This window comes from Venturia canescens, chromosome 3 (genome assembly GCF_019457755.1).
Source record: "Venturia canescens isolate UGA chromosome 3, ASM1945775v1, whole genome shotgun sequence".
NCBI lineage: Eukaryota > Metazoa > Arthropoda > Insecta > Hymenoptera > Ichneumonidae > Venturia > Venturia canescens.
This window is the reverse complement of record NC_057423.1, coordinates 12,703,258-12,718,992: the sequence shown is the minus strand read 5'-3', so window position 1 is coordinate 12,718,992 and position 15,735 is coordinate 12,703,258. Positions and strand designations below refer to the sequence as shown.

The following is a 15,735-nucleotide window of genomic DNA, read 5'->3' as shown; positions in this document are numbered from 1 at the left end:
AAAAATGAGATTCATCGTAGAAAACAAAGTGGAGTTGTGATTTAGAGAAAAATTTAATAATCATTCACTTTTTAATTGATTTTTCTTTCATTATTCAGCGATCGACCGATCGTTCCTGGAAGCAAGTCTGGGGAGTTTTACGGGGTCCAATTCTTTACTTCTACAAGGACCGTCACAGTCAGGTAAGTTTCATATATTTGTTTTTTTTTCTTTTTTCAATTTGGTTTTGTACATGATACTTGTCAATAGGAGCTAATTAGGTCAGGGTTTCAAAAAGTATGATTTATTTGAAAATTGACGTTTACGATAAACATCCGAATGAACGCGTTTCTACTTATATAATTGGGCACAAAACGTAGTTTTCGGTTCCAGGAAAACTTGAGTCATTATAGACAAAAGGATTATTCCCAACGAAAGAAAAAAAAAAACAATGGAGCAAATTGCACTTTTTTCCCACCACAGGGTTTTTCATTTTCTTCGAATCTTCAGACCGGAAGTCACGCAAAATGGAGATTCCTTTCGAAGAGATTCCTTACTAAAAGCCTCCGTCTACCGTTGATTGTTTTTCTCGTTAATTGTGACGTCTTATTTTTGCAGTTTTTTTATCTACAGCCGTTTAGATACGACTATGGACAGTTAGTTATTGAAGATCGATCGAGAAGATTGATGATCGCTCGTCACGTATTACCAGAGGGACGAGAGCTATTATATGGCCCCGCGCATATCGGAACGAAGAGACGCCGAGAGACAGGAGTGCTTAACCACAAGCCTTTTACATACACACTCGAAACGTTTGAAATAATAAATTCTGAGGGACATTCATCGAGTCACGCATTGGCGCGTGCCCGTAAAAAGCTCGAACCTTCTCCTCCGAATGCGACAGAATTCAGCTTCGCATCAACGTGATCGTTGGCAATTTCCCAATTCAAAATCCGTTCCGGATCAAATTCGTGATATTTCAATTCTGTCGGCTTAATTTTTTTGACGACTTTAACAAATGTAAGGTGTTTGATTTTGTCGGTCAATTTCCTTCATCAATTTGTCTACTGTCTCAGGTTTTAAATACTTTCGCTCCGATCCCAGAACCTCAAAATCGTTTTCTAATTTACGTAGAAAATCAGTCGCTTGCCCTTTGTGTTCTTCGCATAGTGTTCGGTAGTCACGCTCCGCCTATTTGTTTTTTCGACTCGTCATACGCCGATAATCTTGTTGCTTTCGTAATCGTTGCATCGCTCTCGTCCGTACAGACCAGCGGAAATCGTGAGTGCCGATGCACTTTTACTTTTTTTTTTCGTTATTGTTATCTGCCTGTTTTTTCGTTGTAATCTTTAGATCTATACAGGGAAGAGATTTCTCGGGTAAAGAACTTGTGAACGTAAAAATGAAAAAGCAAACACATTTGGGAGATATAATTCATTTCATCCGAACATGCAGTCGGTAATTGGAACAAATTTCCATTGTTTTCATTCTAGTTAGAAAAAATTTTCGCTGGGCATCCATTAACGATGATAGATGATCGGGCAATGTTGAAGTTGAGTGAATCGACTTGTTGTCATTATCAGTGTGTTGGAAATTACGAAAAATTATTTTTTTTTTTTTTTTTCATTCAGTCATCCATGAATATTTTCGTCACAGTTATTTTCATATTTCACCACGACATTTCGTTTATTTTCATTGATTTATTTGCCGTTTAAAATCGCTCGTGGTCAATATTTGGGAATGAAAACTTTCGCCAATTGTTGAGCCTCGCGAAATCGTTATTGGCAGTGCGCTCTCGCGAATATTAAAAAGCCCCGAGGGGGCCTCAGTATGGTGGTTAGAGGAGTCGCGTAAACCCGGAACGTTATATCGTAACGTTAGAGTATCACCGGAGGCGGAAGTGGCGGTCGCATTATCGCGACCGCAACCTAGACCCAGAAGATTTCTACAGTTGCCATTTTTCTTCTTCCCTCTCTCTCTCTCTCTCTCCTTGTTCCCTCTTATAATTTTTTCGGGTTCATGGAGCAGTAGAAACTCGAATCGCTTTTGTCCAGCAGTGCGTTGGTCCGAGTAAAGATTTCTTAACTGAGTCAGCGAGCCCAATTTCACTTGGAAACTTGTTTTACGATATTTTATTTTACGAGAAAACTTTAACGTTTAATTTTCATTATTACGATCACAAAAACAAGGATCTACGGAAAACTGAGCTGATGAATTGAAAGTCAAGTTATTATGTTAAAATGTAAATGTCCGGAGGAGGAATGAAATTGCAGATAAATCGAGTGCTCGCTACGTATTCATGCAATTATTTTCTAAAGCTGTTTTTTTTTTTCTTATGGATATAGCGCCACCTGTTTATTGCTGCAATTTCTCCCCGAGCGCCTATTAGTGTTCACTTGTATAAAAATACATTTTTTACATTCCCTCGAAGTCAATGAGAACCAAGAATTTTTCTCGTGGTTGAAATAGTCATGAAATCAATTAGCAATAGTGACAATTGCTTGTTTAATGGCGAAATTTCTAATAGATGCGAGTATTTTGTCAAGTCATTCATATTTCTCTGTTGAAGTTGCAAAATGTGTATTGGTGTCATATTCGTTAGAAATGAATCTTTGGAAGAGCAAGAAAATCCACGCTGCGAAATATTTTCGCACGAAATTATTAAGGAGGGGTTATCGGCTCAGCGATGAATTTCTAATTTATGCATCGATTTTGAGTGAAGAAAAAAAAATAATTTACCTAAAAAGTGTCAAACAGCCGTTGCAAAACGAGAAAAAAATAATAAAAAATCTTAATGGTCTTTCAATATCAATTTTCGCGATCAATAATTAACGATAAAGCGAATGAATTTATTAGGCACTCCAGACGTATCGGATGAGCATGCATATTAAACGATGCTCGAGTGTGACGAGTAATATCGAGGTGAAAGGTTTTTCATGCGGTGGTTATTTTATTCGATGTTTTTTTTTTTTTTTTTTTCATTCCCTCTTCTTCGCGCTGCCTCACTTCGAGTGGGGGATTTCACGCAGAGGTTCGTGAACACCGCAAATGTCGAAGCCAACCACATCGGGAACTCAACAGTGTTGTTAGCACTTGGTTTATTACCGCGATCATGAGTTCCCGCGAGATCGCGTGTGTCGCGATGATTCCTCATCGTGTTGTTCTCACTCGCCTTACCTCCAGACACTCTTTTCATTTCTAATTCCTATGAACGCGAATCCTCGTGAAAGTGAACATTTTTCAATGGCCAGTATCCTCGGATACTCGTAGCGTTCTTCGTACTTATTTTTCATCAATCGCTCAATCAAATTTTGATTAAAAGTTCTATTGTCCCATTATAATATGCTGAAATCAAGTGACAGTAATTCTTACTCGTGCATACCGTTGCACTTCAGCACACATGGACTGTTTGGCAGACGTCTGAGGAGATGGGGATCGACTGGATCCTGGGTAACGGAGATTTGTGAAAAAAATGAAGTTTTGAAGTCAACCGTGCCAGAAAGTGTTTTTTTTTTTTTTTGAATATTTTTTATTGTTGAAACACTGCCCAAGGAGTGTACGATTAATCAAAGTGTATTCAGTACCATAATATTCGTAATATTTTTCGCTTTTATATCGATTGATCCGAATCTTTTGGTGCGTCCATCCATCGGTTTTGTTGAATTATTCAAAGTAACAGGGACCGTTTATTTTAGAAAGGAAGGACTGTGAAGTGCTGTTACGAACCTAATTGAAATTCGTTCGATGCGAATATCGTGACACTGATTATCGTAGAACCGATCAACATTTGATGTTTCGATTTTAATCTAAATTTTAAACTTATCCTAAATTTAATCCATTTTCCTGGACCGTCCGAAATATCGACTTTCCCTTTGGATACAGATTTACGTTATTTTAATAAACGAATAAAAATCCAGCGAGTGAAAAGACTGGAATTAATTATCGTTGAACGATCAAGAGAAATTAAATTCGAACACGAATTTCTAATCGGCTGTGCGGTTTTTTATTTTCAGAGTCCATCAACAACGAGTGACGGAGAAGCCGGACAGAGCGTGGACGTGAGATGTTCGTTGGTGGATGTCGCCGATGACTACACGAAACGGAAACACGTGCTACGAGTTGCGAATCCAACGGCCGAGGTTTTATTGCAGACTGAGGACGCTGCATCGATGGCACTATGGTTGAGAGCCCTTCATAAACATGCAGCAGCCGAGAAGCCCTCGGTAATAATATACTCCATTCTCCACTTCGAGCCTCTCCTTCTATTATCGTTGACCCTCAATGTTCATTTTTCTCGAGTGCAAACATCGTTAAAAACAAGGCTCTTCCTGTCCCGATAATTAGAAAAAATTATCATTTTCTTCTGTTGCTCCTCAACGACAATTCGTCTCGAATCGAAAAGAAATATTTTTCATACAAAAATTACATGAAAGTCTTGACCTTTTTCTAATGAGAGAAAATCGATACGGGTTTTCTAATGAATACTATTTTATTAGTTGAGTTTTTTGCAAGGAAAATTTCCAGAGAACAGTGAATTGGAAAATTTTTATCAATTCTGGCGATCTATAAGTTGATCTATACAAAATGAAATGTTTTCTCCTTTTCGTCGATTGGTCTACTTGCGTTCAGTAAAAGAGCGGTAGACCGGAATCCATTATGCGAAAGATCGTCGTCGTTGCCGTTATCACACGACTTAATTGGGCCCCCGTACTCGTCTCGTCGTAGAGACCGTGAAGATCGTACCGAGCCGGCTATGCTAATGGACTATTAAACGTCACACTGGTACACGAGCGCAAATGTGCTTCCCTGCGAGAACACGGTCTCGCCCACTCCTCGTAATTACTCTTCAACGTCGAATATATCGCAGTCTCGCTGCTCTTGCCCAATGGGGCAGAGATTCGTAGAATTCGACTTGCCCTGTGTTAGAAAAGCAGTTGAATCAAAGGAAAATGGATCGTAAACTTACAAGGGTGAAAAAGCAGCCGTAAATGTCACGAATCCAGAGCTATTTCTTTCTACTTTATTTGCAAATGAAAGGAATAAAATACTTGCAGGTCTCCCGTGTTGTTTTTCTCGCGATCATTAGTATTTTTGTTTTCTCCCAAAATTGCATAAAAAATCGTAAGAAATGAATGTTTAATTCGTTAATTAAGAATATTGTGATTTTTTTCAATTGCAGGACGCTAATTCAAGCACCTCGAAACAACAAGCTGTACCACAAACACCCGGACCGACGACCCCCAGTTCCGCGAACGCCCAATCGCCTGGCCAACGTCTAAGTCCACTGCCGAGTCATAAAGGCATACGAAAACTGACGTCTTTTAGAAATCGTTCGCCGACCGGTCAGTCACCGGTTAACAAAACACGAAAACCGAGCCAGACTGTCGAACCTCTGCAATCACCGAAAACGAAAACGTGGAAAGGCCGCGTTGCCAAACAGTTGAGAAGAATGCACGGACAGGCTGGATCACCCTCGTCCCCGACTGCTCAATTACCACCGGAAGGCGCAACTTTCAAAGTACCGCTGGAACTTTGTCCAATGGTGAGAAAAGTTGTAAACACTTTTTTTCCTTGAAATGTTTTTGCCAAAAATACTATTTACGATATGCTCTAATTATTGTTTTTTCGACAGTCATCTTTCTCGGAATTTGTGCCACTCATCGTTGAAATGTGCACGAGTATCGTTGAAGCGAGAGGCCTCGAAGTTGTAGGGATTTACAGGGTGCCAGGAAATACTGCTGCAATTTCGCAACTCACCGAAAGCGTGAATAAGGGATTCGAGAATATAAATTTACAGGTACTTCAATCGTTTCTTTTTCATTCTAGTTTTTTTCCGATAAACTGCTTTTTTCCTACGCTCCTATGCAAGGAGAAATGGCTGAGAACAAACTGAGATAAAAGATTCGCAGTTAAAAAAAGTAAAATTAAAAAAAAAAAAAAATCAAGAGAACCTGATCAACCTTGAATTTTTTGTTAAATAAATGATTTCAATGAATTCGTTGAATCAGGATCCACGATGGAGCGACGTGAACGTTATATCCTCGTTACTGAAGTCCTTCTTCCGTCAATTACCGGATTCCCTATTAACCGCCGATCTTTATCCGATGTTTATCGACGCGGATAAAATCGAGGATCCACAAAGGCGAATGGCCACGATAAGAAAGCTCCTGCGGGATCTTCCAGAGCATCATTTTGAGACTTTGAAACATTTGATGTTTCATTTGAAACGCGTAGTCGAGCATAGCGAGGTGAACAAGATGGAAGCAAAAAATCTCGCTATCGTATTCGGACCGACCCTCGTCAGGGCGAGCGGGTCCAGAGACAACATGGTAACGATGGTAACTGATATGTCACATCAGTGTAGAATCGTCGAGAGCTTATTGAACAATGTAAGTTAAGAAAATAAAGTCATGTTTTTTCGAACTAACGTTGCAAGACGTTGCTTTTTGGTACAATAAAATTCTAACAAATGAATTATTCCCACAGGTCGATTGGTTCTTCTGCGAAGAAGATTTAGACGACTTGAGTCGATTAAGTGTTAATTTGAGCCTACCTGCGGATGGTAGCGAGGTCGAAACATCCACCACGAATCACAATCTCTTACTGAACAACATTCAGAAAGTAGAAGGTATTGCTACTGCTGCCTAAAATACATTGTAGTCGAATGACTTTGAATTAGATGTAGATGCGCGCTTCGTTGAAATTCTTTTATTTTTATCAGCGATTTATTAGTACAGTGCGACCAAGGCTTCTTCTTTTATTTTAGTTTTCACGACGAACCTTGATCACGGTTTATTCAATAATCAGATATATCATAATTGATTTCAGCCAGTTTGTGAGTGAAAAAAACAGTTAGTCATTTTTCAAAATATATTTTTTATCATTAGCATTTTATCTTTGATACTTTTTTAAAATCTCGTATGAAAAAACGTTTTAGTTTACACTTATTTTTTTTTATTATTCCATCCGTTTGATTCGAAGGTTCTAAACTTTTTATTCTTTATTTTGCTCGCTTTTTTATTTTTATTTTGTTTTTGTTTCCTTTTTCTTCATCTAACAGGCATGCGTGAAATGGTCTCCGCTAGGGATATTGTATCCTCAATCATATCCGCAGCTAACAGAAAAATACAGAGAAGGCGAAAAGGACACGATGAACAGGAGAGCGAAGATCACGAGGACGAAAAGGTAATTCATTATTTTATTTCATGGAAGTTTCAGCTCAAAAGCGGTTAAAAGAATAATTTAAAAAAACAAGTTATTCTTGACGCGTTCCAATCATTCGTATGCTATGATAAAATCATTGAACAAAATATAACGTATATTTATGATATTTTTAAACGTTTCTATTTATCTAGAATATTTTTTACATGAAAGAGAAACCTTTGAAAATTTTGATTGATAACTATCAATGTTGATTTGGAAAATTTAAAACTTTTGTACAATTGTGACGTTTTGAAATTCTATCTTGAGCAAAGCATTTTCGGTTTGATTCGTAATAATAACAATGTATGATCTCTTTGCAGGCAAAGGCGAAACAAGAAGCCGAAAATCTGGCAACGATACGCGCGAGCATGGCGTTGAATGAGCGTCAATGTTCGGTCAGTGAAATGGTAATGATGCACGAGAACAAAGCAACAAATCCAATCGAACGTGTAGACCGAACGATCCTGGGCAGTTCGTCATCGAGCAACAGTTCAAATTCGAACTCGATGAACGGAAATCCGTCGAGTCGTACGAAATACCCGACGAATAGTCCGCAGAGCGTTCAACAGCAACAAACTCAACAGTTACAAAATTCAAACGGTTCGATGAGCCTCGACTCGTCACGCTTGAACTGTGACAACGAACCTGGCAGTCTCGATACAATATCGACCATCTCAAATACTTCGAACGATACGAAACACAGCAACGACGAAGTTGCAATTAGAACGTACGCTGGTCTGAGCGCAACAACGCAAGAAAGGATACGGAGATTCGAGCAGGAGACCAAAGCGATGCTCCAAAGGGATCAACATCGTCAGAGACGCGAAGCCGAAAAACGCGAAGAGGAAAGACGAAGGATCGAGATGGAGTGGCAGTTGGCAAAACGTGAAATGGAAAATGACGATATTCTCGATGGTATCGTCGACGCGACCGTTGGATCCCCTTTTCTTCAGGAAAGACTCACTGGAAACGTTAACGAGAGACTAGTCGATCATTCGAATAACGACGTGGACGATAGACAATCGAGATCCAGATCTACGACTCGTCTTACTCCACTCTCGATCGCCGTTCAGCAACAACCTACCGCGAGACAAAAAGCCCAAGCTAGCAGCCAATTGAGTAGCATACTCGGCGAGAAAATGAATAACGGGGTTATTAAAAAGTTCAAGACCGATAAAGAGGTGAGTTGTATATTGGAATCAGAAAACATTGAATATTTTCCCACAGTAGCGGGCTCTGGTGAGTGTCTTTTAGACTGTGAGTTATGGAAATTTAATCGATTTAGCCAAATTTTTTTTCGCTAACAATCGTTCGGTAATCTTATCGAATCAAGAACCGCCGAACTATCGTATACCATAAATTTGAATGGATTTTCGACGAAAAAGTAATCTGTTCTGTGCTATTTTTTCAGCCTTCACTGGAATCCGTTTGTCTAGCACCGACTCGATATGGCAGTCTCGATTCACTTCACGAGGTTCACGGTACACAATCGCAGCACGCATCACCGTCGCCGTCGCAGCACACTCGCGGTATACCCGGTGACATCTCCGACGATGGTCAGTATTCGAAACTTTATCTCCTACGTTTTTTTTCTGTAAATGCTTCGATACAAAGGATTTCTCAATCGTCGTTTGTTTTCACACGAAAAACTACATTTTTATTTGACGATTACGACAATACTGCGATGGAATTTGTTGAATTTCTAAGAGTTTAAGAACTTTGATCATTTTACAGCAATTTTCCGTAATTTTATTATATTTAATAACAGCAAAAAAGGTCCTCGTTATCATTAATTCGATACTTATCGCAGCGATTATTATTTATCGTTATTATTTTTTTCAATCATACGTGCTGTTTCTCGAGTTCCTTTTCATTCCTTTGAGCTCCATCTCGAAAGAAGTAAACAAAATAACCAAATGACCAACATTTAATCGCTCCTCGTTACCTGTCTATTTATTCTCTCTGTGTATTTATTTTCTCTCTCTCTCTCTCTGTAATTCGCTTCTGACGATCGGTGAGTGTAGCCGGATCTTGTTTTCTACATTGGACACAGAAGATTCTCACTATTAACCGAAAGCTTGCTAGGTACTTCAATTCCCATCTTCTTTTTTGACTTCCTTTATTTCATTTATATCTCGTCGAACAATCGTCCGACGCTATTTTCAAGAACACATATACGCTAATTTTCTTTCTTTTTTACTATTTTTCAAACATTCTTCACACCTTTGATGGAAATCATCATTATCATTGAATAAATAATGCTTAATGGCCCAATTATTTATATTATCATCGTCGATATTACGTCACGTGCACGATAGTGGAAATAGAGAAGAAAAAATGTTTTTAAGCGACTACGATCTTTGGAAAAGTATTATCTTTAGTCGCCGTCTCGGACGTTAAAATGATTTTATTGCTATGCGATGATGGAACACTGCTTATGTAATTTTGCACGCTTTCGAGCTCACCTGCAACGTTACGATTTGTTGCATCGGAAATCAGACGAAACTTTGACTAATATTTTTGTTCTACAGCTTTTCTTGAGCAAGTTTTAATAATTATACCTTTTTCGATCTCAAGAATGTGAACAAGACTATTGACGTTTATGTTGCTTGATTCATTAGAGTAGATGGAAAGGTAAATTTTCTTCAAATATGAATTTAAAAAAAACGTTTAGTTTCATCGAAAAATTTTGAAATAGAAAAAAAAACATGTTGACTACATGTTCATCACACATGAAGAACACTCTCGAAAAATGAGAACTCTCGATGATCGCGCGAATGAGACAAACGAAAGAAACGAGAAGGAATAAACGAATAAAAATGCCCCCGATTATTATTTAAATTGACGATTTACAGTTACTCCACGGAAATAACGATAATCCGTCAATATTTGTCGGCTTCGTTCTTTGCCTGTCTGCCGCTGCTGTCGTCGGAGCATATATACACTTCTGCCTGAATTTCTGCCTGTTTTGCCTGCCTGCCTGCCTCGCGGTCTACAACTTTGCGCACGGACGGTCTTGGATTATATCATTAAAAGAGACAAGAGAAACGTACACACGCACACACATAGCGTTACACACAGAAACACAGAGACGAAAGACAGAGAGTAAATGAGGAAGGGTGGAAAAAAATCTTCGTTTACTCCGAGGATTCGAAAGAGTGTGAGAACGCACTCGTGGAAGTGACGAAGGTCGATCTCCATGGACCGTCCTCGCGCAAAGGAACGAGTTGAACTACAGAAGATAAAGATAAACAAACAAACAAACAAACAAACAAACAAAAACAAACGAAATAAAATGAATTAAGAAAAATGAATACAACAAAAAACACACAAAATTCCTGCTGGTTCTCTCGCATGTTGAGTATTTATCCCGGCCGGATTCGATTGACGATGCGATGAAATTGACACGCGTAGGCACACAGCAAGCCCGGGTTTATGGTGCTACATATCGTCCCATCTACACGGTCCTTCAAGTGCCGGTTGCGCCCCCACGAAGACACCGGTCCCACAATCACAACAACCCCAACCCCGATACGGCCCTACCTCTTCTTCTTCAGCAGCCACATCATCATCACCATCACCACCACCACCACCACCATCACCATCACCACCAACGAAATCTTCACAGCTCTTCGAGCCAGGGCTGTTGTCAGGCTCAGGGACCGGGACGTCCTCCTCCAAGACTTTAAACAAATTCCTCAGAGGTAAAATCATTGACGAACAATCCACCTCTGGATATTTTTGGATTGTTCGCTTCGGTGTGTCCGATAAGCGAGCTCAATCGCAGCCTGGCTCAGCAGGAATGGCTTCAAACATTTTTTTACCATTTACTCCTTCCTTCTCTTCCGTCTTATTACCACTTTTTTCCATTATTTACTCCGTTTTCTTATTGCGTAATCCTTTCGCACCATAAACATACAACGGCAGTCTACCACGTAGCTTTCTACAATTCCCTCCAATTTCATTTATCGTTTTTATTTTTCTCACAATGTTAACTCACTTTTGCGATTTTTTTTAAATCTCATCTTAGCCTGCTTTTCATCTAGGAGACTCGACAAGTTCTCTCAATGTCTTCGGCTTTGTTGTGTCTTTTTTCCTCGTTATAGAAATATTTTTCATCTTTATTTTTTTATTACGTTTCGATCCGTATCCATTCGTCGCTTTTAAGCAGCAACGTACATTTACCCACGACTAAGAGAACGCTGAAAACTCATCGTCAAGACGAAATCATCAACGTGCATATTATTCACTTTAGTTCCTGGATTCAACCAACAGAAATGGCAAAAATTTTATAAGTCTTTCACGAAGAAAATTTGATTCCACGAATGAAAAAGAAAAAACCTCATCCGGAGTTTAAATTTCATTGGAAAAATTCGAATTTTTGCACATCTCTGCTCAACCGTGGCTTCTCGAAATATTCATCTGACTGATTATCTTCTTTTTTTCCATATCGCTGTCGTTTTTTGCCGTTACAAAAGAGTCTTTATTATTTCAGGAATGCCTACGCGTAGACACACTCACACGCACATACGAACAAATTGAATACACAAAAAAAATGAGAATAATGATGAACTATAATTTATATTTAGATGCAATAAAACGGCCTCATGCGTTATTACATTGTTTCTAATCTTGCATCGTCGTGTTTATTTATATTTCTTTATCATTGTATCACAGCGAGAGTTTGAACGTTATTATATGTGTTCTAGAGTGTTATCGAATTGTTTGCGCTCGAAGCTAACGAAATATTGCTTTGAGTGTCCACATCCGGAAATACGGAGATTATTTTAAAGCTACTTATTTGGCGCAGCTTATTTTTCAACTAATAAATACATTTATGTTTTTTTTTGCCTCATTTGCTTCCAGGTAGCGATCTCTTGACCAGTCTAACGTCGACGTTCGATCGAAAATGGAAATCCCTCGTGAATCCAACGAATTTGTTGATGACATCCGCCGAAAGTATGAGCACGAGCACCTCGGACAACGAAAAACGCGAGGAAAACAATCGTAGCCTCGATCGCAAAGATACCACTCGTCCCGCCGAACTCTATCGAGATCCGAGCCTTCACAAATCGCCGGCTGATAACGCACGAGTGATTCGCACTCTAAACGTAAGTTTCCCGTGAGAAAACGTATCCTCGTTTTAAAAATTCTTTTTTTTTTTTGTAATTTTTGTATCTCTAAACACTTAAATAAATGTTGGATAATTCGATTAATTCATTTGTCACATATTGCAGGGAACAACGGACAAGAGCACGATATCGAGAACTCCCGAGGTATCGACGACGCCGGATAACGATCTTCGCGCCAGAAAGAAGAAGCCTGAACCAGTGAAGGATTCTTCGGACGAGAGATGCAGAATTCTGGACGCAACTGAAAAAGACGAGAGTCCAAAGAGTAACGGGAGTTTGGAGCGTTCTCAGAGTACTACGAAACCGCGAAATTTCGAGCTCTCAAAGCCCCAGGAGGAAGAAACACCGAGCGCAACAGGAACATCACTGCGCCGCGAGGTCGAGCGTCAAGACGATGCCGCCGAGATCACCGAGGATTCGGTGGTGCGTAAAGAAATACCGGACTCTTCGTACACGAATAAATTGGAGAAATTTGAGAGTCTCAGTCAAGCGAACGTCGAATCGAGATCACGCTTGAAGCGATCGGAATCTCTGAACAAAAGGAGCGAAAACGCGACATCGAAGCTCAAACGGTCGGAGAGCTTGAACAAACATCCTGATCGCTTGGCATCGCCGTCAAACGGGAAGCTCAAACGTTCAGAAAGTCTTAACAAGCACGCGGACCGTTCGGAATCTCCGAACACGAAACTCAAGAGATCGGAGTCACTTACGAAAACGGAAAAAACCGAGTGCAATATCAGCAAACGAAGGCAATCGGTAAGAAAGGAAAGCACGACGAAGTTGAAGCGGAAAAATGGAATGCCCGAACGTTCGATTAAGCGGAGACACACCGTTGGCGGCACCAAGGACTTTGACAAAGTCCACTGGCTCGATAATAAATTGCAAACCGAGACCGAAAGGGTCGTTAAAAACGATCCGAAACCGAAAAAGAGTCAATTGCGCACGAGCTCGCCGGACTTGAGTAGCAATCGTGTCAACGTAGCCGACACCAGTTTTCTCATTGAAGTCAGTTTCCGCGGACCCAGCAACGTTGTTTTCAACGTAACTAATGCCCGGCCCCAGTCTCTGCCCGACGCTAATTTAGCTTCCAAAGTTTTCAAAGTACCCCTGGAGAGTCACGTGTAAACGAGGATCAGAGAAGCCCAAAAAATCGAATTTCCACAATCGCATCACTCGCAAACGGGATCGACAAGATTTTACATATTTCAATAATTTTTTTAAATTCATGCGTTTCGAAAAAAGTTTCTAAACGGATGCATTCAACGTAACGGAGCGAACTTTCGGTAGAAACTCGAAATTCGCGTTTTTAAAGATTTTTAAATGCTACCATTTTTTATCTTGAGATGTTTTTTTAACCTACGCCTTTCGAAGTTACGCTTGCTCACTGAAACGCGGTTAATTCATCGGATAATACGCATTATCGAATGTAACTGAAAAATTCGATTCTCCATATCTCTGACCTCGAATGAAATGTTTACTTGTGACACAGGATATGAGAATAAAAAAAAACTCAAGTACTCTCGATCCACTCAACTTCTCGCGTTGAAAAATAAAACAAAGAGACTTGGTTGAAAACACAACTTTGCTGAACGTTTCCATATCAGGTTGAATATCAGTACAGAAACACGTCACAATATCACGTAAACTTCAGGGAGAAGTAATAATTGAAAAAAAAAATCTTTTATATATTCAAATATCATAAAATACCTAACATAGCAGAGAAAAGGTTTTATTAGCTCGATCGTCAACGTGGAAGGCGAAAAAAAAACCGCGATTACAATAAAATATAGTGCAATAGATCAGTCGTGATCGCGATTTATAATTTGATCAAATTTTTCGATGATTATTTCGGTCATCGAAGGCTGTTCGGAGCAGTCTATATATGCGCGTAGGTCCTCAACGCGCCAATGGGAATTGATGAACGATCATTATCGTACGAGGAAGCTAATGAAAGTATTGAACGAAAACAAAAGATATTTATGCGTATCTTGAATATGGTAGAAGAAAATTAGATCCTAAATGAAAAGTTGATTATCGTCGATGGAAAAGGAAAAGGAAAAATGACATTGAGCCAAACGACGAAGGAGAAATCGACAAAAAATTTAAATCTTATCCCTTTCTCGGTATATATTTAGACACACGAAATATATGTACCATGTCAATTATAAACTCTATACACATCATAATTCTGAAATGTGATCGTGCAATTATTTTGCACATGTCAACTCGATGCGTTGTCCAAACTTATGTTTTTGGCTACAACGTTTAGTTACTTTTCTTCTTCCAATATTTCTTCACTTTCTTCTAGCGAGCTGCGTTTAATTTTTCATTTAAGTTTTTATTAGGATTTTAAGTCTCGAGGCAAAATGGCCTCTGTGGAGACCTTAATTTTTTCATTATTTTGTAGACAGAGAAAGAGAGAGAGAGAGAGAGTGAGAGAGAGAGAGGAAGAAAGCGGAAGTTGATTAACGAACTGTAAATATTTATATAAAACTCATTGTTATGTACATTGAAATTGGGAGAGAAAGATAAACCAGTTGTCGAGTTAACGGAAAGACTCTGAATCCTGGAAAAGTATAACACTCTGCGCTTTGTACATTTAGAGATAAATGAAAAGATGAAATAATGAAGGAAAAATTTTATGGAGAGTGGACAATAATCGTCCAGTTGAGGATTGCGAGATACGATTTCTTATATTTTCAACAAAACGGAAATGATATACGATGTGATAATTATAAACCGAGCTCGACTCTCTAAATAAGTTGACTTTATGAATATTGATATACGATTTATTCGTTTCCTTATTTTTTTTGCTTTTGCGCATAGATACTCGGGGTGGTATATATTATTGTCCGCGAGGAGGCTGCTCTTAGACATAAAATCGTATGTAAAAATTAACAAATGAAAATTCGGGACGCTTTAGTTTTGCGGTCGTTGTTGATTATACGATCGGTTCCAAGACGCGTTAATTATTTGTAAATCCGAGACATGTAGTTGAAGGAAAAAATCCAACAACAAAGAGACGGAGATCAAACCCGACGCCTTCTAAAAGAAACCTACCACATCTTTTCGTGTTTTTTTTTCGATAAATTATCGAAAGAAAAGTAAATTTAATAAAATAAATATATTCTAAGATGAAATCGCAACAATATTATCATCATCATCATCATCATCATCATCATCATCATCATCATCATCATCATCATCATCATCATCATCATCATCATCATCATCATCATCATCATCATCGTCATCATCGTCATCATCATCGTCATCATCATCGAAATTGTTTCTCACGAGACCAATGTAAATATATTCGCTCCTCTATATATGACGTTTCATTGAACATGGACTTGAATTTTATCGCCGAAATAAAATATTAAGGCTTTTAATATGTATCTTGAAATGTTTAAATCCACGA

At 38.9% G+C, this 15,735-nt stretch overlaps 1 protein-coding gene across 10 annotated transcripts in view; it reads left to right on the top strand.

Moving 5' to 3' along the window:
- The window catches only part of RhoGAP19D (Rho GTPase activating protein at 19D), a 100,107-nt gene extending 84,653 nt beyond the window's left edge, over positions 1-15,454 (top strand). For 6 of the 10 annotated variants that reach the window (XM_043414636.1, XM_043414638.1, XM_043414639.1 and 3 more), the window contains 13 exons: positions 99-182; positions 3,993-4,202; positions 5,159-5,521; positions 5,612-5,776; positions 5,988-6,368; positions 6,466-6,607; positions 7,040-7,164; positions 7,503-8,363; positions 8,594-8,738; positions 9,207-9,267; positions 10,597-10,886; positions 12,049-12,293; positions 12,420-15,454. In XM_043414636.1, the coding sequence (XP_043270571.1) occupies positions 99-182; positions 3,993-4,202; positions 5,159-5,521; positions 5,612-5,776; positions 5,988-6,368; positions 6,466-6,607; positions 7,040-7,164; positions 7,503-8,363; positions 8,594-8,738; positions 9,207-9,267; positions 10,597-10,886; positions 12,049-12,293; positions 12,420-13,439 (4,092 nt within the window). In that variant the 3' untranslated portion in view covers positions 13,440-15,454. The other 4 variants (XM_043414637.1, XM_043414644.1, XM_043414645.1 and 1 more) reach the window with 4 other exon arrangements.
- The last annotated feature ends 281 nt before the right edge of the window (positions 15,455-15,735 follow it).